The sequence below is a fragment of the Aspergillus fijiensis genome, assembly GCF_003184825.1.
Source record: "Aspergillus fijiensis CBS 313.89 unplaced genomic scaffold BO72scaffold_56, whole genome shotgun sequence".
NCBI classification, from domain to species: Eukaryota; Fungi; Ascomycota; class Eurotiomycetes; order Eurotiales; family Aspergillaceae; genus Aspergillus; species Aspergillus fijiensis.
In genome coordinates this window covers 157,620-181,216 of record NW_024469032.1, presented here as the reverse complement: position 1 = coordinate 181,216, position 23,597 = coordinate 157,620, and the positions used below count along the sequence as shown (strand labels likewise).

The following is a 23,597-nucleotide window of genomic DNA, read 5'->3' as shown; positions in this document are numbered from 1 at the left end:
ACTAGTTTAAGAATACTACTAATCTAATATTTATTAATATATAGAATAATAGATAAAAAACTATTATATTTACCAAAAAATAATCCTATTTAAAAAAATAAAATAAAAAATTTTAAAACTTTTACTAATATTCGAATAAATATAATAAAATATATTTATAGATTTTATTATATATTTATCTAAAAATGAAAACTATAATATTACACTAATAATTATTAACTATTTAATAAAAATAAAATATTTAATTTTATATAGTTTAACTACTAATATTACTACTATTATAATAATATATATCTAATATATATATATAAATTATATAATCTATTTTAATTTATTTTTTTAAATAAAAAATCCTAGTTTATTTTTAAATTTAAAAATATTTAATTTAATAACTTAATATTATTAGTAAACTTTTTGTAGTATATTATTTAAAAACTAATAGTTAAATTAATAAAATTAATATAATATTTAAATAATATTTTCGTATTTATATAAATTATTTATAAGATAATTAAAACTAATAGTTTTTTTTAGCTAAATTTATATTAAATATAATCTATTCTAATATTATTAAAATAATTTTATTTTTTATAAATTATAGATTTTATTTTTATAAAGATTTTAAACTGATTATTATTTTAAATAGTCTAGCTATTAAAAATATAAACTAGTTTATTATAAAAATATAAATTATTATTAAATTTATTAAAATAAAAATATCTATTATTTAGATCTAATATATAAAATAAGCAAACTAATAATATAAGCTAATAAAAAAATTTAAAAAAAATTAGAAAATATAATTAGATATTTATTATATTAAAATATTAAAATCTAATAAAAAGCTTAATTAAAATATTCTAAAATTATTTAAAATTAAAAAAATTATAAGCTTATATATTTATTAACTAGCTTTATTTTTTAGTATAAAAATATATTCTATATTTAATACCAGTTTATTTATAATTATTAATAAAAAACTAGTTTTAGACTAGTATTAATCTTTACTATTTTATATAAAAATTAATAAATTAAAAAAATAAGTTTTTTTAAAAATATTTTTAATTTTATATAAAATTATAAAAAATATAATTACCTCCGACTAATATATATTATAAAATAAATTAAATATTTAGATTTAACTATTAAATTAGTTTTATATTTTAAAAATATTTATTAAATAGTTAAGAACTTTTATTACTATTATTTTAATAAATTATAATTTATATTTTAATAAAGCTCGGTTCTAAAAAAAATATATTATTATAATATAAATGTAATATATTTATTTTATCTATTTTATTTATTTAATCTGTTTAATTTATTTAATTTATTTTATTCTAATAATCTAACTATTTTTTCTAACTATTTTATATATAATCTATAATTTTTCTTAATTATTTATTTATTTTTAAATTTATTTATAGCTTTTTAAGCTATATCTTATTTATAAATCTAAAAATAGTCTAATCTAATAACTAGTAAAAAATCTAAAAAACTAGTTATAAAAATTTATCCAGCTAGAGCTATTATTTCTACCACCCAGTCAGACTAAGAACCAGACGCCAGCCCGCTCCTTGACAAAATAAAAACTTTACTAATTAGAATTAAATTATATTCTATATTTAGATATATTACTCGAAGATTAGTTTTTTTATTAAAATCTATTATTATAATAGCAGCTTGTTATATGTAAAATATATTAATATTAATATTTTTTATATTTAATAAAAATATATATATTATTAGAAAGCTTAATATATTTTAGTATAATATTTTTTTTATAAATAATATAATATCTAAAAATATTAATAGAGAGTTTTTTAATAAAGTATTTTTTATTATATTATTATTTTATATATTAAATTATAAATCTAAGCAGATTCTGTTTACAATAAACTAGAATTTTGTATTTTTATATATTTTATTATTAAATAAAAACTTTTTTGTAGTTCTGCAGGCTTTAATAATCTAGCTTTTATAATTTTTATTACTATATAAAAAATATATTAGTATAGTTTATTATAAAATATAAAAATAATATAACAGTAGTTATAGATTATTATTAATTTATTAGATTTAGTGTTATAAAATCAAAAAATAAATCATATATAATTATTTTTATTCTTATAATTATAGTATTAGTTTTTATATTTATTATTATAATAATTATTATAATAAGTATTAGTCTAGTTTTTATAATAGTTATATTTTTTATTATAATTATAATATATATTTTTAAATGTATTAAATATAATTAGATTATTAAATATAATAAGATTAGTTAAGACAGCACGCGGCTGCAGTTAAAATTAATTATTATTTTAAATAAAAATCTAATATATTTACTATAATCTATCTATATAATTCTACAGCTACTATTATTTATTATTTTTTATATTAATATTTCTAATTTGTATTTTAGTTTAAAAATAGTCAGTTAGAAATAGCTGTTTAAAATATAAAAACTACTACTACAGCTGTATTTATAAATTATTTTATTTATATATATTTTTTTTATTCTAAAAGAAATATTTAATATTTTAATTATTAATATTTATATTTATATTAATAAACTAAGACTTTCTAAAATTAAAATTATTATTATACTAGTTATAACTATATTAAAATATATAAAAGTTCTTAAAAAAATAGTTATTATAATTATTATAGTTATTTTTATATTAGTTTTAGTAGTTCTAATAATTATTCCAGCTTTAATAAATATTATTAGAATATTATTCTTTTTAATAATTATTATTATAATAATTATTATTTCTATATTAATATTTTTATTAAATATTCTATCTATTATTAGATTGTTTTTACTAAAAAGATATCTTACTGTCTAAATAAATAAAAGTTTAACTATTATAATAGTTTATATAAATAGATTAATACCGGCTGTAAGATTAGAATAAAAATATATTTATATTAATATTAACTAGTTGTAGATATTATTAATATAAAACATCTTAGTATTATATATAATATTTTAAATAAATATTTAAATAAACTCATTTTAATATATATCTATTTATTTATAATTTATAATAGTTTGTAAATAAGCTAATACTTAAATAATATTAAACTTAAATCTAATATAAAGATCTTCGAGTATTTTATTTTCTAAAAAATATATATATATATATATATATCTTTTTTATATTTACTAAATATAATATATTAAATTTTAAAAATAGCTGATAATATTTATTTATATTATAGGTTTTTAATATATATAAACCATATTCTTAATATAATTAATAAAAAACCTAATATTTTTTAAAATATATGATATATTTCTATTGCTTAAAATACTAGTCTGTTTTTATATTAAAAAAGAAATCATTAATATTATTAGATTTTAAAATCTAGATATATTATACTAATTATTTTTTTTTATCTTTTTTATTTTTATATTAGTTCTGTTTTTTATATTTTATATATTTTTTCTAATTATATTGATTATATTTCTATTTAAAATTCTAAAAATATTAGTTTATACTTTTTAGTTTTATTATAATATTAGTAAGCTATAACTAAGGCTAAGCTATATTATCTTACTTATCTTTTATTAAACTATTTTTTTATATTTTAAAAAGTTTGAATCTTATTTTAATAGTAATTATATTAGTATTTTTTATATTAGCAGCTTTTATATTAGTATTTTAAAACTCTATTTTTATAAAAGCTAGTATAGATATAGTTAGATTAAAAAATATAAAAAAATCAAGCAGAAAAAAAATAAAAAAAAATAAATAAAAAAATCTAATAAAAAATAAAAAAATATATATTTTTTTAGATTATTATTTCTTAGACTGCTTATTGCTGTCTAACTATATAAAAAATAAGTATTTATTAAATAAAAAAAATAGTATGCTTTCTGCAGATATTCTTAATTAGAAATAATTAAAAAAAAGATATAAAAAAAGAAACTATAAAAAAAAACTATAAAAAAAACTATAGAATTAGAAGATATAATAAATATAAATAATTAAATAAAAAAAAGAAATTTTATAAAAGTATAATAGCTGGGATTTAATAGAAGTATATAGTATTTATATAAATAATATAAATACTTCTAGAATTAGTTATTTAAAAGTTTATACTAGATATCTTAATATCTTACTAAAATCTTTTTACAAGAAATTTATAAAAAAAGAATATTAAGTCTTCTAATATTTAAGATTTTAACTAAAAATCTATAGTTATTATTCTCGAAAGTTTTAATAACACGGTATTAGTAGATTTTAATATATTAATACTAGTAGATCTTAATCTTATATATCCGAGAAGATTATCTAGATTAATACTAAGAACTAATTATTCAACTAATTAAAATATATATATTATTTCCGAGAAAAATTTTTTTATAAAATATCTAAATTTTTAAATAGTTTTATTAAGCACCGGACGGTCGATATTCCAGTCAGATAAATAAAAAATAATATCTACTAATTTTAATAATTTTAATATTCAGATAATATAAATTATATAGTATACTATATTTTTATCTAGCTACTGAATATAACAGCTGTTTAATATATTATAATATATTATAATCTAATAACTAAGTTTTATATATTTTAATATTTTTATATTTATATTCTCCCGTATAAGAAAATAATAATATTATAGAACAAAAATACAGAGATATATAAAAAAAAGATAATTAAAATCCTAGTTTTTATATTATTAGAATAAGATGCAAGCTTAATAAAAAAAATTTTAGTATTTTAACAAATAATTTCTAATATTCTAAAAAAATATATTTAAAAAAACCTAGAATTATACTAGATATACTATTAACTTATAGCTACACAGCTATATATAAAGATATAAAGATCTTAAGATCTTAATATCTATTAATAGATTAATTAATTAATATAAGTATCTAAACGTGTAAATACAGAGATATAAAAATATAGAGATATAAAAAAGAAAATATAAAGACATAAGAAAAAAGCCATAGGATATAAAGATAAAAAGACAGAGCCATAAGACACGGAGACGTCAACAACTAGTAGCAAGTTAAAATAATATATAAAAAGTCTAATCTTTTATTAGCTGAACAGCTTACTGTTTTTAAATCAGTAATTTAAATAGATACTTAGATAAAAAATACATCTCTTTTTACTCGTCTTAAATTAAAATATTATATAATCTTATATAGTATACTAAGATATAAAAAATAACAGTGTTAACTTTTAAAAATTATAGATGAAATTATCTTGAAAATATATATAGTTTTGGATTAAATATTTAATTCGCGATATTGATAAAATAATTAAATCTAATAGTAGGAATTATTATACCGATGAATATTATAGTAAAAATTCAAAAACTTTAAAAAATATATACAGAAAAAAGCAGTTATTTAAATACAAGAATCTTAAAGCGAATTTTTTCTAGTGATATTAAGACTTCAACACCAAAAAACTAGATAGAGAATCTTTTTAACAACTAATTTCCGGCTTTATTTTATAGATTTTTTAGGCTATTTATAATTCTTCGGACTGTTCGCTTATATATAATATATTATATTAATTAATATAGTAACCGATACACCTGCAAAACGCCAAGAGAATTAGCACAGTTCAATAACTTCTGTTACACAGCTCTGTATATTTCAAACAGTTCAAACCAAGTTGTCTTCCTGGCCCGCCCGGTCAAGCACCATATACTAAGTTTGGACTAGGTTCATACTGCGCGGCGTACACTTTACATAAACTAATCGGCACCACTGACACGTTTCCGGAAATGTGAAGACATCTCCAGCTGGTTTATAATATCCGGACTAGCATATTGATCATCTTCGCTCCCGCATTGCAGCAGTTACTGTACATTACCTGCAGACATGACGTCCCGGGTCAAGAAGCACACCCTAGGTCACAATGACAGCCCACAGACCACTGAACACCGCCAGTCAAAGAGAGCGAAGTCAGACAACACAGAACAACCAAATGAGACACAATACACTGCGTTGCCAAAGTTAGACATGAGTGGTGATAATTACTGGGACTTATCGAAATCCCGTCGTGTGACAGTCTCGAATTTCCGAGGGAAGGCCATGGTCAATATCAGGGAATATTATGAGAAGGATGGTCATGAGCTTCCCGGCAAGAAGGTAATTTTGGAGTTTATTGAGTTGGATCTATCTAAATTGTTGAGTAGGGAATTTCTCTGCCAATCGAACAGTATGCGAGACTCGTGACTCTGTTACCCGACATTGAACTTGCAATCAAAGCCCACGGCGAATCAGTTCCGCGACCATTGTATGACAATGAAAATGTGCAATCCTCAGCAAACGAGGAGGCAATTGGAGAGGTCAATGCCCCGGCCAGCTCTGAGAGTCCGCGAATGAATATTGAGGCTACAAGTGACGAGGACAGCGGAGAGGAATGAGTTAGACGCGTCTAGCGAGAGAATCCTAGTTAAACTTGGCCACTAAACCATGCTATCAAGTCTCCCATAATACCACTGCTCTCTTACTCGACCAGTATTGCCCATCCATTGACAAATATGCCGGCAGCACAGTGCTGGCAACCCTACGCCGAATAGATGCTCTATAACCCAAGCTACGGAAGACTGCCGATAAGTAATCGTACACCACGATTCACATTCTCTGTAACATCCTGCATGTACTCAAGCGCGATACATTATATTAATGCAAGAAGCTCGCTGGGGGAAAGAGGCTTATAGTTTGATGGTCTACAGCTATGGGAAACATGTATTCGGCTTCAAATCACCGGCCTCTTTTGCTATTCAACTTGCTGTGACCTCTATCTATAGTATGACGGTGATAACTGCAGAGAAGCGTGCAAACACTATCACTGCATAATGGCATCTCTAGATCTAAATCGATATTTTAGTGTCTGTTAAAACCAGTACGGTCGTAACTTCCGTCCACATACTTATGTGTGTACTTATGGTATTTTAAGTAGTTGATTGGTCCACAGAAAACAATAGGTTTTCGTTTCCAAGTTGCCTATGTGCCAGAGTTCTCTTCAAGGTCCACATGGAAAGTAGGAAGTACTCACGAGTCTCACATGTACTATGTTAGATTATGTACGTAGAATATCTGCCCCACACAATCCCGCCACTAGATCCGAACTAGCAACCCCTGCTAAGTCCCGCAGGAACTCGAGTTTCCGGGCCTTATCAAACGATCTCCGCAAACGCCCCTGAAAGCAATATTGCCTATCAGAACAACATCACACGTCCTTGTCTCTTCGTTATTTCCGGGCAATGGAATAACCTGTTGCTCTAATCATAAAACTGATCGGCTGATCCGCATACTGGACTGTCACATTGCACATGCATTGCCGCCAGGTGTGCTGAAATTGCTCGATTGGCGTTTAGCTTGCCTCATATGCACCGGCAGGAGTGCCGTCTGCTGCAAATATCAATAGCAGTGCATTTACTCAAAGGGCTCTACTCATGTTGAAGTTCAAAGAGTGAGTCAGCACGGCTGTATTCAATTTGCCCAAACAGACTACGAGATTGCAGCGTTTACGACTTGATTGCTTCCTGTGTGTAATATCAAAGCATAACTCATTTTTCAATCGCTTTCAACAATACGAGTGCCACTCTTTGCGACAATTTGCGTCTACATTATCAGGAAACACCACTCTTCTGTTCCAGCAAAATCTGCAATCACACTGCCTTGGCTTGAAAAGTCGAAAGGTATTTGTTGAAGCTTCGATATATGCAACTTTCAAGAGAACATCCATCTAAGTACTGCTGCCATCCTAGGGTTCACTTCTAGATTCGCCCAGCACTGTTGCACCATGTTCTTCAACCTCCCAGCAGAGCATGAGTCAGGACCAATTCCCAAATTTTTAGGCTCCCGCCCCCCTCAATCTACACAGCAACAAATGCTTTCGCACGATTTAAACCTCACAAATCGCAGGTCCAACCGCAGTCCAAAGACATCCGCAGAAATGACGGCTACACCAGATATTGATATAGCAATCAATAACGACCCTGAAGAGAATGACATTCGCGAAGGACTTGGGAGTCTTAATCGCTGGTCTCAGTCGACAACATCTAGCAGAAATTCGCATAAAGCGTTCTTCACAAACAATGAGTTGTGGGGCGATCAAATGAGTCCAAGCAGCAAAGTGGGGTCGAATCCTTCACGAACATCATTCGCACCTGCAGATCATGAAACTTCCTGTGGATACCATTCTCTCCGAGAATCTGTACATCAAGATCTCAGTGAACATCTGGCGTTCACCGCAAATGAGGTGGTTTCATTCACCTCGGGCGCTATAAATGCAACCTCGCCGCAAAAGGATGCACAAGTGCCGCGAACTACTCAGCCTCTTCCTAGTCTGTTCCAGAACCCGTGGACTGAGAGACGCAGTCAATACGTTGAGAAGGGGAGGTTGGAGCGCGAAGATCATTGCACTCACCCTATGTCTGAATCAGACAGTCCTCGCACTCAAGGCTTAGACATGCCTGTTCATACAGATTCAGAATTGTCTCTTATGAAAGGCAAGGCCTACGAACGAAGAAAACGTGGTCAGTCCCAGAAAGTAATGCTTTCGAAAGCGCTGCAGAAAGCGAACACTGCCGTCCTACTTGACAACGCTGCAAATTTTGAAGGAGCGATGGAAGCGTACAACGATGCTTGTCAATTACTTCAGTTGGTAATGGATCGAAGTGATGGGGGTGAAGACGAGAAGCTAAAACTTCAAGAAATAGTGAGTTCCCCTGCAGCAGATACGTAAATTAGTACTGCGGGCTGAGCTTAAGAAAAGCGCGATACCTATATGATTCGTGTAAACGAGCTCCAACGTATGGACTTTTCAGTCCGAAACGTGGATAGTAAAGCCCTTCCTGAGCGGCCCCGCAGTGAAGAGTCTTATGTGGAATATTCGTCAATGCAGGAGAACAGACATACATCATTCAAAGAGGAGGACCTGAACCGCTCACAGCACGGTTCCGATGTGCATTTGGTCCTTAAAATGAAAGAAACGATGCCGTACAGTCAATCCTCTCCACGGCAGCTACTGCTTCTGCCATCTGCAATTGATGATGATGATGCTGATGCTGCTGCTGCTGCTGCTGCTGCTGCTGCTGATGATGATAAAATGGTTACCACTTCTGACCATGACTGGATAAATCAGGCATTGGAACTAAAGGAAAAAATGTCCCAGGCAGCTTCTCGGCGATCTGACGAGCACATTAGAGGCTCGATTACTTATAATGAGCCTACACCAGAAGCTGGTGTAGGCCAACAATCTGTTGAACCGCCGCTATCTGAGATGCCTCTGTTTGGTACTCAAGGTAAGGATGTTCACGAAACAACATCATGGCTCGATACTATCGACGAGTCTGGTGCTTCTTCGCCCGCTTCTATCCGTTCAACTTCGTCGTCTCTCTACCTACGTCGCAGAACAGGTCATCAATCAATCTATGGTACTGAGGCTGAATTTGATGCTGCCCTGGATGCAGCCGTCGAAGCCGCCTATTATGAGGATTTGCAGCTGTTAACTAGTTCAACCGACCATCGCATGGCCCAAAGCCGGCGGAAAACCGTCGACTCAGGGAATCAACAGGCCAGAGAATCTGCAACGGAGAATGGGGAGATCCTTGAGATCCAGGAATCGCTTCTAACCTATAACGAGGCACCTCTTGACAGTTTTGCTGGTCCTGCAAAGGGGTATGTGGATGATGAAGTCGAGGAAGAGGAGCGCTTACTAGAGGAAATGACGAGAGGCTATATCATGGATGAATTCGAATTCGGTGTTCAGTCTAAGTCCGCCTTGCCTCGGCAGCCAGTCTCAAGCAGCCAATTCGGCCGATCACGAGAGAGCATTGGGTTAGCTCCTAACCATGGAGCTGTGGACTTGAATTCATATACCTCACACCAAGCTACAGGATCTGAGCCCAACAATTTCACTCAGCCAGAACACAGCCTCGTAGCTTCGATCACCAAGCCGACATCTGGTTCCTCAGTAGGATCAAGTGTTCGAGCACGAAGGCTGTCAGGCCAGCATACTACCGAGCTGAAGATCGAGACAAAGCCCCACTTCGACGCTCGCTTGAAAATCACATCGATACAGCCGCCAGATCCATTTGTCCCTCCCACAGAAACGGCTTCCAAAGATGAGCAATTGCTGAGAAATAGTAACTCGTCGCAGAAAACACCAGGTTCAGCTTCTGGCTTCCGATCAATCATACAAGCCAAAAGGCGCAATGTGTCAGTCAGTTCTTTCACTGAGGACATGCTGGCACATGCAACTGCTGGAAAGACTCAAGACAGCGGCAATCCCTGGCATGCGAAACTTCCTTCCCCGACTCGACCAATTGGTAAGGTGCCATCGGCACCAGACAGTCTGGGCAAATCATATACTGGGCTGGGCCCTTTCCGGACGCGAAAAATATCAGCATCGGGGACAGAAATGCCCTCCGAGTCACCCAAAACTCCATCAAACAATGCTTTTCTTGTGTCAGAAGCCCAGAAAGGGCCGATGACTGCGTCTATACCCATACTGCCTACACCAATCGGGACTAGCATTGCTGCAAATGGGCCACCGAGCGGTGGTCTTAATTTGTTTGACACAAACATCCATTCTCCAACAAGTCCCGGCTCACCCAATGTGATGGCGACTGATCCTCCACTTCCTTTGGAGCCATGCCCTGAATCGTTTCTTCTACGGCCATTCTGGCTCATGCGTTGCATCTATCAGACTATGGCACATCCACGTGGTGGCTACCTATCCACAAAGCTTTTCGTCCCACGGGATGTCTGGCGCGTGAAAAATGTCAAGATTAAAGCTATTGAGGAAAAAGTATCAAGTTGCGATTTGTTGACGGCTGCCTTACTGAAACTGGCCCAAGTTGATACTTATGATGCCGACGCTGTTCTAGAGGAAATGCAGTCACTGGAAAGTGTACTTGACCAGGTGCAGATGTTACTCTCAAAGAAAGTTGGAAGTGAAGTTGGTGTTCAAGGAGCTATGGCTTTCCTAAGGTCTAGCTTGTCCTATGACGATGCAACGAATGTTGATAATCTGGTCTCCAAGCCGTCTACTGGTCCCAGCAAGTCCTATCTGACATCGTGGCGCAAACTACGTTCTAAAAACTCCGGCTTTGCTGTGGCGTCTTCGGCGTCCGCGTCGAAAGAGTCAAGCAGGGACTTCTCTACTAGTAATACCGTCCCGATGACTTCAGTTCCTGCTTCTCAACACGCCAAGCGCAACATCTCACAACTACAGCTCAACGGAGCCAGTAACTACATGGGAGCTCTGGCCCGGCTTTGTGATGCCGTTCAGGTTTTAGGTTCGTCAATTTCGTTGCTGTTTGGGATCCTGCTTTGTGCTTGAAAACTAAGTTGCGGAATGTCCAGATCAAATCGCCCAGCAGGTCGAAGATCCTGGTCTGAAGCATTCGTCTCCGACTCTTGTTGGTCTTGAGTTAAGCACCCGCCATGCTGCAGAGTTCTTTGGTTTCTACATCTGTCGCTTTGCCTTGAATGATATCGGATTGATGCTTGATAAATTTATCAAGAGAGGCAGTGAATGGGTTTTGATCTGATTCGAAAATGCCTGATAATACCCTGTTTCATGTATTTGTCATATTCTCAGCTTGTACCGGAGTCTGCATTGATCTGTGGCGTCACAAACTTGACATATAATGCAAAAAATAGCAAATCGTCATGCTACGTCTCATATCACAATTTCAAATGCACCGTAGAAGGGTTTCACCTGTTGTGTAGTTCTCGCCTGGAACATGCCTCCGGGCTGGCATGGGAGTCTTGTTGCATCTCTCCCTAGGGCCCATGCTAACCTGATCGGATCATACTTGATCGATAAGAGCAATACTTAAGATTCGAGACCATATATCTAGATTTGCTTAGCCACTGACCTAAGGCTTATTTGCCGTTTTTTCTCGGCATCACGTATAATTTCTGCCGAGAGCTTGAGGCTTGGAGCAAGGTGCGCATATCGATTGACTTCCTCTATGACACCGCTGATTATCGCATTCACTCGGGCCGCTGAAGGTAGGAGTACTGAAAGCGCCGGGGACATGGTTGACCCCATAATCAGTAACGTCTGTGAAACCATAGAGAGGGCGCCTTGCCAGAGGTAAGGGAGATGGCCTTCACGATGGCGACTAATGTGATCAAGCTGGTTCAGTGTCGCGTCTAAGCATCGTCGACAACATTCTCTGACCATTGGGTCTGCGGATGTTTGTTCATGCTGAAGTACCGCCAGAATGTAGGGGCGATAGATGATCGTGCGACATGCAAAGTACCGAAGTCTCAGAACGGTCTGGATAGAGTTCGAAGTCTGGAGAGAGGAAAGGGGGAATCGAACAGCTTGGGGAAGTCCTTCGTACCACTGTGAAAGCTGAAAATCCAGCTCGGAGGCAATCGGCCCAAGAGATGCAAGGGTAAGAGAGTTATCCTTCTGATAAATAACATGACTGACACGGTTAAGAAGCCTTCTCAGAGCAATTTCGGCCAAGAAGTACCAGAGCTCGTCGTGCCCTACTACCGCATCTACAACGTGATTTTCCCGGGGTGTGCTGCTCTGATCCTCATCTTCGTCATCCTCTGGTTCGAAGCCACCTGGCAGATCAACAAGCTCCTCATAGTGCACAATGCCTGAGTGTGGAAGGTCTAGTTCTGCCAGTAGATCGCTTTCGTATAGAAGAGCATTCCAGTATAGTCTGGTGCTTAATTCCCTCCATTGAGCAGAAACACGGGACGGATTGCCAAACAGCAGCTGTAGCTTCAAGCTAGCACTCGAAAGTAGCGACCAGGCCTCCAATGGCCTTACCAAGTAGAATAGATAGGCAGAAGCGAGAATGTTGCATTGGGCAGCGAGAACAGAATTGCGCATTGTAACGTTGGGCAGAAGGCCCCATGCGGCAACGAAATATGGCAGCCCTGGCGGGTCTGCCTCGGGTGAAAGAGTTGATATGCTTCCATATTGACTTGCACACCCTAGCGCAAGGACCAAAAGAACGATACAGCTTTCAGCTCCCTCCTGAAAGCTAGATGAGATAGCTATATCATAATAACGAGGCCAGGTATATGGGTTAACGCAGGCGTACCAGACATTAACCCGCGCAAAAAAAGCCCGAGCATGTGCGACAGCGTTAGAGAGATCGAGTCCAACATAGTGTGGGATCCGAAGTGGCTCACGTGCCATTTCTAGCTGTAGTAGGGTGTGAGGATCGTAAGGTGCAGCAACAAGATCTCGGATGAATGGCCATTGTAATAGATTCAAGGCTGGCGTTGTGTGAAGCTTGGGCATTGTTGAGATGCTCGTTGGTGGGTTTGCCCAGGATCCAAGCCCGACAACCGATGTTCTGGATGACAATGTGGTGTCCTCTGTCATGTTGACGGCGGAATCGTCGTTACTTGCAGGTTCATTGACAGTCTCAGTTGTTGTCGAAGACAGGGGTGAATTACTGGCCGCAGCAGCCATCCTCGAACGTAACAAGCCCTCAATTCTGTCCAGTTTCTCAATGATTAGCTTGTCCCCGGCATCTAGCTTGATGCCCGGCTCTCGATAAATACACTCCGCATCAAGGTCGATACATAGCTGGCATCTGGGACGTGCGCCATTGCATCTTGTTTTGCGTAAACGGCAGATCTGACACTATCACCGTCGTCAACTATGCACACAACGAAGTACTATGTTTGCCAAGAGAAGCACTCATTCATGGCAAGACCAACCTCGGGCCATCTTGGAGAGGTAATAGCACCATATGTCTTTAAAAAAGAGGAAGGGATCAAGCAAAAGAAAGGAAAAAACATACTGCTACAGTCGCGCGTCGTCGAGGATAATCAACTGCTTCAGCATGATAGCGTTTGCGGGTTAAGGGGGGATCGAGCGCCTCCTCCATGTCATGAGCAGACATGACTGAATGCTCGGTGGATTATCTCGAGGTTAAATCAGTTGCTCTAAAAGACCTTAGGATGCCGAGGGATGCCTTCGCTGAAGAAGCAGAACAAAGTCAAGTCTGCCTAGTATCGAGAGAAATGGCAGTCCCAGTTGCACTAGAGAATCGTCGGCTGGGGTTTCTCGAAAGAACAAGACGTGTCCTAGCCCATATTCATGAACTACCCATGATACTGTCAGGGGAGACAGATGGGTCGAGGTAGTTAACTGAACTGATCACTTGCGAAAGTGATCAACTGCTCCGGCTGCACAGACCGAATAATACCCTCCAAACAAGCGGAATCGATAACCATTCGTTTACTAGTCTATACTAGCTTTAGTCCGGACGCATATGATTCGAAGACAATCAAGTGTTCGGAGATTCTCCTTGGTAACTTACCGCGTAGATATATTACAGAGAAGGGGGCGGGCGATGTTGGCCCATATTATGACAAGACTGAAGGGTCCGACCACATGGTAAGATGCCCCTCTTCCCCCGATTTCCCCGCAAGATGCAAAGAAAGAAAGCCCACAGGGACCGAAACCTTGGACCAATAAGTTCCTTTCATTAGGTGTCGGTTAATAAGATGCATATGTAATGAGCCTGTCGGTGCTCTGTCTGATGGGCTGCAATGCAGGCAACATTTGGTACTCTTAGCTTCGTATTGTTTACCATGCCATTACGATAAGAATGTGGTCTCTCACCTCGGTAGTGAGAGGTGGACTAAGAGCAACAGACGAACGGTTAGTAGTTTCAACTTGAAACAAGGTAGAATATCATTAACAGCTAACCTCTCACAAACCTGTAAATGTGCGGTGCTACATAATTATTGAAGCATAGTGTGGTCAATCACCGATCACTCTAGATTATAAGTGCATGTTGTTATTGACGGTTCTTGACAGTCACTATAACCACCTAAGTTACTAGGTGCTAGGTAGCTACGTAAATGCTTGTAACTTAGTTATCATGCGGGGTAATTTCACAAAGTCATTGCGGAATCTGATTGCACAAGACAGACACGGTGACTACACACAAAGCCTAACTAACTTTACAATATTTCCAACAACTTCAAGCTTCTCACATGCAGGAGTATGTACTTAGGTCTTATTAATCATTTGTAGATATCTACATTCGTGATTTGTATTGGATACTCAAAATCCTCCCTTACTCGTGACGCTGATGACTGACCATTTATGCAGCTCGCTGAGACCCCAAAGGTGCAGAACCCTCCAAACCCGACGTCATACCGGCGCTATTCTTCCCCGGGGTCTGGCTGTCGACGGGTTCTGTCGTACTCTGCGCGGAACCACGGCCCCGAGTGTTGTAGCTGCTACCAGCAATGTCGGAAGAATGGGCGCGATTGTCTCGACTGGGTTCAATTTCGCCAATCCCTGGCTCTGCAGCAGTGGAGGGCCGAGTGTCGATGTTGTAGCGGCTACCGCCACCCACTGTGGCATGTGGGTCGAATGTCTTCGTGGTAGTTGGGCCAGCATTGCCAGAGATGGGAATCACGCCAGCGATACCGTTCACTTTCTCTCCGTTGAGGTCACTGTCCAGCGTTCCTTCCATGCGCTCTTTCTTGTTCCCTGCTGATGCGTTTGCTGCATTGCCAGTGGCATCGTGCTTCTGCGACTCGGTGCCACTATGGGATACGCGTGAGGCAGTGTTTCCCGACTTGAGGCCGGCGGTACCATCATCTGGCACGGCCTTATGGTATCCCACCTGTCCCGCCTGGATACCGCTACGATTGATCTCCGCCCGTGAGCTATCAGTGTTCCTCGACATGTGCTCTAGATGATGCTCATTCGAAGGCGATAGTTGGCCTGAGGTATGCCGACCTCCACCGCTGATCTCTGCGGACGGATCAGTATTGTATTGCGCCGCATGAACACTGCCACGGTTGGCCTTCGCACGTGCAATATCGGTACCCTCTGCCAGGGACCCCAGAGGGCTTGTCGAGGAGGGCATTCTATCCGTAGGGGTGGATTGAGTGGCTCCATTATCGAGATTCATCGATGGACTGAAAGTGCCGTGTGGTGCCGAGTGATGTGGGATGTTTTCCTGAAAACCTTGACCATTCTCTGTCCCCAAGGTTACATTGGGCGATGCAGTGTTTGAATCAGACATTTCTTGGCTCAAAGGTCGAGCAGTCGAGGCACCGAAAGCGTTGTATGAGCTCTGCGTATCCGCCATGGGGTGAACACCGTCGATACTACTCCTCTGTGGCTTGTCGAAGGCCATGGGCTGAGCGCTGCTACTGTAAGGATTGCGGCTGGCATTGGCGTGTCCCAAGGACCCGGCACTATGGTTTGACTCCATGCTGTTGGTTCCGAAGGCTTGCTCAGTCGCGTCAACGTTGTATGATGGGTCATCAATAGGGTTCATAATGTTGGACATGATGATTGCTGCAAGTATGTAGATGCTATGGATCGAATGACAAGTAAAGCGTGGATAGCAAATAATATTGTAGGTATTGTGATTCGGGTGATATGTAGCTAATCAACGGAAATCTTGAGAGAGGCTATCATCCGATTTTATAGACTTCGAGTGCCTTGTTATGAGCTTGATGACGTAGAAAAAGCCGGCTCTCTGGAAGTTCTCTGCAAGGATTCCCGATTCCAACCTGTAGATTACTGTGACTATCATTTCTTCGTCAAGTTCGGGGAGGCGCGTCAATCCCCATTTGAATTTGACACCTTCTTTGGACGAGCATTACCAAAGCCAATCAGGGTCAAGGACTTGCGGGCTTGGTGGCTATCTGGAATCATCAGCACAGCTAGTCATACTTAGTATGTTGTCATTGCGAGTACTCTCTTTTGATGGATTACTTCATATCCGAGCACCTACAAGGTTGCCCCTTTTGCTTATGATGTCATCCTTCACTGTGGGCCGCTAGCCCTATGTGCAATGGCGTAATGTGGAAGGAAAATCAGATTGGCCCTCTTCTGAGAGCGCTGAACATATTGTGTGCAATTTCAGCTTGAGTCATCTCGTGACCACTCCGTAGAAATATCTTGGTCATACTCATTACCTGTAACTAGTTTACCAGAAGTCCGGATCTAGTGTCGACTTCTCTCGGGAGACCGTCAATCTCTTTCTCATCTGAGCTTAGATCACCATATATGCAGACGCTCACTGCACATCACCAATTCTTTTCAACGGGATATCTTGAACTTACTATGTACACCTCAGGTCAGTTCTGCGTCCCAAGTCTTATGATTATTTTTGGTCGGAGCCCGAGTATGTACACTGCCCACGAGGCACTATGAAATCTACTACGCATAACCTACATAGTATGGGACACCTGTAGGGGCCCTTCCGTTTGCTTCTGCAATGGCCTGCGCTCCTATCTTGTCCTATCAACAATGGCTTGGGCTCGCCCTGCTTCTCATACCATTCCAAGCTGCCTACCATGTCAGTTCTCCTTTTAACCAACTGAAAAGAGAATCTAACACATCGATCCTCCGAAGTTTTTCCACTTGTAATATGGTTCCTATGTCTTTTCCTTATATAGTTTATGATTTGATTGTTTTTCACATAGGCTGCTGTGCCCGCCCCATTGCGATACCAGACTGTGCAGGAAGCCAACCTTGAAAAGCTCCCCTGCTACTGCTTGTAGTAAATAGAAGTAATACTACACTTACTCCAGGGATTTCAAATATAGGTATCAAACTATACATTGCACATGTAACCCGGTTTCATATTAGGATTAGGGGGCTATGAGGGGTTTCCAAAGGCTGAAGATATGATTATCAGGGAATTTTTTTAGGATATGCTTACTATTCTCTTTGCATTAACTACAGGTTTCCGGAGTTAAGTTGTTGAATCTAATTATTTAGGTGTAAAAATCCTAAGAAATGTAAGATCAGGTATAACTACTACTACTTTGCCTATAGCAAGATAGTAGCAGACAAGGTAAAGAAGCCTTGCCGCCTACCATAGCGTAGCAATTTCTCTGTTGTAAAGTACTGGTAATCTACCTACGCCCGAGTGCTTGACCGCCTACAGAAGGTAGTAACTACCGCCTAGGCAGTAGTTAAAGGATAATAAATGCAGCTATAATGCAGCTACATCAAAGCATAAACATATTATGGCACGGTGTATCTATTTCTATTAGAAGCACATCTAAGTGCTCTTCCTGAAGAGAAACAGAAAGTTTGATTTCATCAGCTTTGGTCCTGTGTCTTCAAAAGCCTGATTCCTTGAGATCTGTTGCACGCGTACGCGTTCTCAGCACGTCGCGTTCTTATCTATCAGGCAGGGATTCAAGCCGCATTTTAATCCTTCGCTGTGCACCAACCTACCGTCGTCACCGGTATAGGTCCTAGATTTTGATTGAATCGACAAGTGATTACGAAGGCTCAGCCCGTATAAACGGCTTTCTGAAAAGTCTACCGTTCGACAAAAACATGCCGCGACCCCCTACGAAGCGTAATCGACCGACACTTGGAATTTCGAAGACTGGGAACAGAGATCTTCAACGTGTCACGGACAATTCCGGGTTGACGAAGCATAATCCAAACGACTCAAACTGTGAATCGCCGGCTGTCTTGCGGGTCACACAGCTCCCAGCATCTGATCTCGCGCTGCATCAAAAAGACCAGACGCCTGTAGTCAAATCCCATGATTATGCGATTGAATCATCACCCCTGGAAGAGCGTGGAGCGGGTAGCAGTCGTCCGGTCACAAGGGCTCGTGGATACTCATCTACTCTGTCCATCGTCGGTCGGAAAGGTGATGGGAATTCGAGGATTCCAGGCACACCTGCTTACGAGAGTTCGATATTGAGCAATTTCAGAAGACGACCACGGCAACCTAGCATTCTCCATATGATGCAAGCGAATGACGATTCTTCAGATCTGGACGATGAGGACTTTCTTGGAGGACTAAGTCCTGAGGACGAGTCCACACCCTTGGATATATCGAGGGGGAAATCACTCATCGCGGGGCACGCCGCATCATCGTCACCAGGCCTACCGTCGCCTTCCAGCAGCAAACAGCGCAAGCGTACACCTTCGTCTGGGGATACTTGTTCTGCACCACGTCCGCAACAAGTGCGGCATTCGCCTCCTACAATGATAATGGGGCAGGAAGATGAGACCCCAATACGCTTATCCCAGCCTCTCATGTCTCCTGAGGCCACGAGCGCCACAATGGCGCCACCTATGAGCAGCAGTCCCTCCATGAGCCCCCCAATTGCACCTTCGCTGATCTATGCCGAACAGCCTCTAGCTCTTTCCAGAATCGCGCTGGGAATTCCAGCTGAGCGAAGCAAGGTGGGCACGAGTTTACCCACGGTGGCTCTCCAAAATGAACTGCTACCTCGGAGAATCAAAATCCGGCGCCAATGCTGGGGTCCCAATCTAGAGACACAGAGCAGGCTGAGTGATGATAGCTGTTCCGAAATGGAGCATCATGAGAGTGACTTCCCACCAGGGAAGGCCACCCGGGCACCTCTAAGACACATTGGCAAGCCGGGTCCTCCACAGTCCTATGATAACCCACAAAAAGAGCAACCAACAAATGTCATGGCTGAGTCAAGAAAGAGGAATCGTGGTCAAACTCAAAACAACAAGAAGACAAGACTGGGGGCTGACCGGCTACCCTGTGCAACTACCCATGCATTTCAGGAGGGTCCTTTGTCACCTTTCTCGTCACCTTCTTCGTCACCTTTGTCCTCGCCTCTATCGTCACTGCCCGGTTCACAAGCCGATCACTCAAGTAGGCCATCGGGATCCGAACCGCTCAAAGCTAGGTATCTCAGCGAGGAGTTGAGAGTGCAGGCACAGAAGTTTGCGGACATCGATAAATGGGAGTTGGAATATGAAGATGTAACTATTGCCGCTAGTCAAGGGAGCGATGCTTTCAGATAAGGATTTACATGTTTCTCTTACAACCATCATCCTGATCATATTCCTAACCCCCGAGAAGAACCCTTGAAGACGTGGATAGTTAGAGCGAAAGGCGCTCTGCTAATACATCGGGCAATCAAAATTTCCAAAAGCTCCCGACAACTCGTCACATTTGATGTAGAAATCCAGGCAATCTCGTTGTGGCTGCGTAGATCCAAAGACGGCGGCGATTCAATGCCTTAGACGAACCCCGCAAAATGGTCCCCGCCCTTCGGTTGGGCCTTTTTCTGACTCACAGCCCTCCTACAAATCTCAACCTGATGGGAACCACTACCACAATTAGAGCCAACATGACTTCCCTGGAATCAATCCTGGCAGGTAAATACCCTGCAAAAGCTCATGCACGCCGGGTGGCCCAAGGTCTTCAATCTTATGGAAATGGCCGCCATGGAATTATCTACCTCGAAGCACAGAAAACTCGACTCATTGAGGACAATGACGAGGCCATGCCATTTAGGTACTGGGAAGCACTGGAATCCAGCTTCTGTACTTTTCAAGGCTAACAACCGTTTCATACTAGACAACGCCGACCGTTCTTCTATCTATCTGGATGTCTACTGCCAGATTCCTGTCTTATCTACAACATCGAGCTTGATGAACTTACCCTTTTCATCCCCCCAGTTGATCCACAGGATGTGATCTGGTCTGGCCTGCCAATGTCTGCAGTAGAAGCGCAAAGGCGTTATGATGTTGACTTTGTTCTGCCGACGCCTGCAGTGAACGCTACCCTATCTTCGATTGTTTCGAACAATCCCGGAAAAGTAATTGCTTTTGCGATTGAGGACCAAATTTCTGAGGGCACCGAGTTCCATGGGTTTTCTGAGGTCAACACCTCTTTACTCAAAGGTATCATTGGGACATCTCGTGTCGTCAAGGATGAATATGAGGTCGCGCTTCTGAGGAAGGCAAACGACATCTCCGCGAAGGCACATATTGCGGCCATAAAAGCCTCCAAGACTGCAACAAATGAGCGCGAGATCGAGGGTGCTTTCATAGCGACATGCATCGCCCACGGTGCACGCGAACAAGCATACCATCCAATCGTTGCATGCGGCGAGAATGGTGCCACCCTTCATTACGGCAAGAATGACACTAACTTGACCGATCCTGTCACCAACCAGAGAAAAGGAAGCGTTTTGATAGATGCGGGAGGGGAGTATAGCACATATTGTGCTGATATCACACGAGTCTTTCCTTTGGGTGGCAAATTCCCGCTAGAAACCCGCCAAATATATGAATTGGTCTTGCAGATGCAGACAGAATGCATTGAGATGCTGAAAGAAGACGTTCAGTGGGAGGACGTACACATCCATGCCCACCGCATTGCTATTCAGGGACTGAAGAAACTGGGAATTCTTCGTGGCCACGAAGACGAACTGATGGAAAAGAGGATCAGCGTGGCATTTTTCCCCCATGGATTGGGACACTATCTGGGTATGGACACCCATGATACTGGAGGCAACCCGAATTATGAAGATGAAGACACGATGTTCAAGTATCTTCGTGTAAGGGGTCGCTTGCCTGCTGGTTCGGTTATCACGGTAGAGCCAGGCGTAAGTATAAGATCACACGTTGGTACCGCTCAAATTGTGTTTCTAACTCGTCTAGATCTATTTTTGCCGCTTCATAATCGAACCTTTCCTCGAGTCCACCACGACAAGCAAATATATTAACACTGATGTCTTGGAGAAATATTGGAGTGTAGGTGGTGTGCGCATTGAGGATAACATCCATATCCTGAAAGATGGATTCGAGAACCTGACTACAGCACCAAAGACCGTCGAAGAGGTGGAAAGATTGTCTTCATAGACCGTTGCTCACTCTGTACCTTTGTCAAAGATTCCACCTTCAGGCTGTCCTATCCTGCCTACCCTTTCAATCGCCGGGCCTTGGTTGGAACATGGCCAGCCCAGGTATTCATGTCAGTTGAATGGGTACAGATGTGTCTATACATGAGAAAGTCACTGCAATCACATCATTGAACAATACGTGTATGAATATTGGCTCTTTGAATAATTTCTAATATTTCGGAGTATAAACAAACAGAATATTTTTTTATTAAATATATAAATAAAATAGTTAGTTTTAAAATATTATAAATAAACTAGCAGATTGGCTCCTTGAATATAGGATAAGCGCTCTCGACAGAAGTTGGAGGAATGTTACTGGAATATAAGAACTGAAAATGAGAGAAGCCCGGCAGCCTATGACTTGTCGAACCGAGGCACATCGCAACACCAAGTGGCTAGTTTGTTCATAGAGCATCCCGGTTGATTCATACATATGCGCTCTTCTTCTCCAGCTTATGGGGAATCATAGACCACTGCGCAGCCGCTTTCTTCCGCTTCCTTTCACCCCAGACTCTGCCTCTGCCCTATCATGTGCACGTTTCTCCTTGTGGTCTAACACAAGGCTGAGCACGTCATAGCAGAATTGAGGCACATCAATGCATAAATTCTTGAATTCCTCCTCAGCCTCGTGACGTAAAACATGGCTTCGCAAGGCCCAAAAGGTGGCCACAGGTTTGCGAATAGTGACATCATCAGCAGGTGTGTTTGTGTATACATAACGCGCATACGCAATTTCTCCTTGGGATGTGCTGTTTATACGATGGATCTTTGAATGTGCGAGAGCTTTCAGTGAAGGGATGCCTAATGTTTCCGCCAAGGTATACACCCGTGCGTGTTTCAGTAACTGTTCTCCGCTGTTGTCAATCTCCCCGACTACCGTCTCTTGCTCGGTGTGAGTTTCAGTGTGAGAGGTACAATAGTCACGCGTGTACTGAAACTGTAGAAAATACCCGAAAGCCTCCACACTTTCCGCAGGAAGCTCGATGCGCCGCTTGGAGATGTCAGCGGTGAGTGTTACTGCCAGAGAGTAACCAGGGTAAGGGATATGTGCTTACAGGACCAGATTCACCGAAGGCCGCGACCTTCTCCGCGAGAAGCGGAGACTCCAAAAGTAGACTTTGGTGAGCTGTCAAGATGGTCCTGGACTGTCCGGTCCCAAGAACGAGTTCCACAATAGGTGACGTTAAGAAACTGAATAATTTTGTAAGCACTTAAGGCCTTTTAGCAGTTGCGAACACGAGCAGTTGCGCCATCGAGTGACAACCCGAAGGCCGAGGTAAAAGAAAGCAAAAGACGAAGAAAGACGGGTTCTTACTCAAGAAATTGGAGGCCGGGGTTTCTTCTGGGTTCTAGTGGTTTTTGTTCGAGCTCAGGAGCTGGGCGTGCATCGTGCATCTCAATATCTGGTGTTATGCCTGTTTGCGATTTATTGACCGCCTTGGAAGCTGTCTTAATTTCAGGATCTGGGGTTGCCGTGCTCTCAACATTTTGAGACTGGGTGTTTCGAGGAGTATGAGTTTCCTCTGGCACTCCAACTTGCACCTGAGGAGTATCCATTATCCAAGATGGATCTACGCGACCAAAGCAGTAATTGAAGTGATAGGGAGCTGCGCGAGGATCAAGAAGTTCTTGAATTAAGTGGTAAAGGTGTCAAAGAACCCAATTATGGATGCAGGAGAGGAATTCCTAGACCAGCACAGGTCTGCAACGCGTTAGTGGTTAGCTGCTGTAATATCCTGGACGTGTCAGTTTAACCGGAAACGGACGATAAGTTATGGGGCAAGTGCAGTTCCCGAGGCAGAAGTTTCAGCATACAATACATCCTTACAGTACAATACTCAATGATCGGCTAGTAAAATCCAACTGACAGAACAGACCTCATAGATAGACCTTATAGTGTTTCCGGCCACAACCGGCTCTTGCCGAT

At 39.7% G+C, this 23,597-nt stretch overlaps 7 protein-coding genes across 7 annotated transcripts; 4 read left to right on the top strand and 3 right to left on the bottom strand.

Annotated features, from left to right (window-relative positions):
* The first annotated feature begins 5,659 nt into the window (after positions 1-5,659).
* Positions 5,660-6,495, top strand: BO72DRAFT_411955 (transcriptional coactivator p15/PC4 family protein). Its single transcript, XM_040942473.1, has 2 exons — positions 5,660-6,130; positions 6,178-6,495. The coding sequence occupies exons 1-2, from the start codon at positions 5,861-5,863 to the stop codon at positions 6,406-6,408; spliced, it is 501 nt and encodes a 166-aa protein (XP_040797766.1). The 5' UTR covers positions 5,660-5,860; the 3' UTR covers positions 6,409-6,495.
* A 1,451-nt stretch (positions 6,496-7,946) lies between these two features.
* On the top strand, positions 7,947-11,550 carry BO72DRAFT_386431 (uncharacterized protein; the record flags this gene model as incomplete). Its single annotated transcript, XM_040941633.1, has 4 exons — positions 7,947-8,711; positions 8,769-9,104; positions 9,153-11,295; positions 11,363-11,550. 4 exons carry the CDS (start codon positions 7,947-7,949, stop codon positions 11,548-11,550), a joined length of 3,432 nt encoding a protein of 1,143 aa, XP_040797765.1.
* Positions 11,551-11,858: 308 nt separating this feature from the next.
* On the bottom strand, positions 11,859-13,887 carry BO72DRAFT_461887 (putative C6 finger domain protein; the record flags this gene model as incomplete). The annotated part of the gene is made up of 3 exons (XM_040946541.1): positions 11,859-13,625; positions 13,703-13,738; positions 13,786-13,887. The coding sequence occupies 3 exons, from the start codon at positions 13,885-13,887 to the stop codon at positions 11,859-11,861; spliced, it is 1,905 nt and encodes a 634-aa protein (XP_040797764.1).
* A 1,102-nt stretch (positions 13,888-14,989) lies between these two features.
* Positions 14,990-16,715, bottom strand: BO72DRAFT_451444 (uncharacterized protein). Its single transcript, XM_040945486.1, has one exon. It carries the CDS (start codon positions 16,303-16,305, stop codon positions 15,100-15,102), a length of 1,206 nt encoding a protein of 401 aa, XP_040797763.1. The 5' UTR covers positions 16,306-16,715; the 3' UTR covers positions 14,990-15,099.
* A 1,255-nt stretch (positions 16,716-17,970) lies between these two features.
* On the top strand, positions 17,971-19,898 carry BO72DRAFT_530808 (uncharacterized protein). Its single transcript, XM_040950319.1, has one exon. It carries the CDS (start codon positions 18,318-18,320, stop codon positions 19,779-19,781), a length of 1,464 nt encoding a protein of 487 aa, XP_040797762.1. The 5' UTR covers positions 17,971-18,317; the 3' UTR covers positions 19,782-19,898.
* A 119-nt stretch (positions 19,899-20,017) lies between these two features.
* Positions 20,018-21,869, top strand: BO72DRAFT_451442 (aminopeptidase P family protein; the record flags this gene model as incomplete). Its single annotated transcript, XM_040945485.1, has 3 exons — positions 20,018-20,277; positions 20,341-21,373; positions 21,429-21,869. 3 exons carry the CDS (start codon positions 20,018-20,020, stop codon positions 21,627-21,629), a joined length of 1,494 nt encoding a protein of 497 aa, XP_040797761.1. The 3' UTR covers positions 21,630-21,869.
* A 57-nt stretch (positions 21,870-21,926) lies between these two features.
* BO72DRAFT_488778 (uncharacterized protein) lies at positions 21,927-23,379 on the bottom strand. Its single transcript, XM_040948055.1, has 3 exons — positions 22,986-23,379; positions 22,726-22,861; positions 21,927-22,661 (listed from the first exon to the last, which is right to left on the bottom strand). The coding sequence occupies exons 1-3, from the start codon at positions 23,225-23,227 to the stop codon at positions 22,134-22,136; spliced, it is 906 nt and encodes a 301-aa protein (XP_040797760.1). The 5' UTR covers positions 23,228-23,379; the 3' UTR covers positions 21,927-22,133.
* Between the last annotated feature and the right edge of the window lie 218 nt (positions 23,380-23,597).

What these genes read in the sequence shown, in the direction of transcription:
- BO72DRAFT_411955 (XM_040942473.1), top strand. Translation starts at nt 5,861, where the DNA reads ATGACGTCCCGGGTCAAGAAGCACACCCTAGGTCACAATGACAGCCCA. An exon ending in ATGAGCTTCCCGGCAAGAAG is followed by an intron (nt 6,131 to 6,177) that starts GTAATTTTGGAG and finishes ATTGTTGAGTAG; the next exon opens with GGAATTTCTCTGCCAATCGA.
- BO72DRAFT_488778 (XM_040948055.1), bottom strand. Translation starts at nt 23,227, where the DNA reads ATGGATACTCCTCAGGTGCAAGTTGGAGTGCCAGAGGAAACTCATACT. An exon ending in CCCGGCCTCCAATTTCTTGA is followed by an intron (nt 22,862 to 22,985) that starts GTAAGAACCCGT and finishes AAAATTATTCAG; the next exon opens with TTTCTTAACGTCACCTATTG. An exon ending in CCTTCGGTGAATCTGGTCCT is followed by an intron (nt 22,662 to 22,725) that starts GTAAGCACATAT and finishes GACATCTCCAAG; the next exon opens with CGGCGCATCGAGCTTCCTGC.
- BO72DRAFT_451444 (XM_040945486.1), bottom strand. Translation starts at nt 16,305, where the DNA reads ATGTCCAACATTATGAACCCTATTGATGACCCATCATACAACGTTGAC.
- BO72DRAFT_530808 (XM_040950319.1), top strand. Translation starts at nt 18,318, where the DNA reads ATGCCGCGACCCCCTACGAAGCGTAATCGACCGACACTTGGAATTTCG.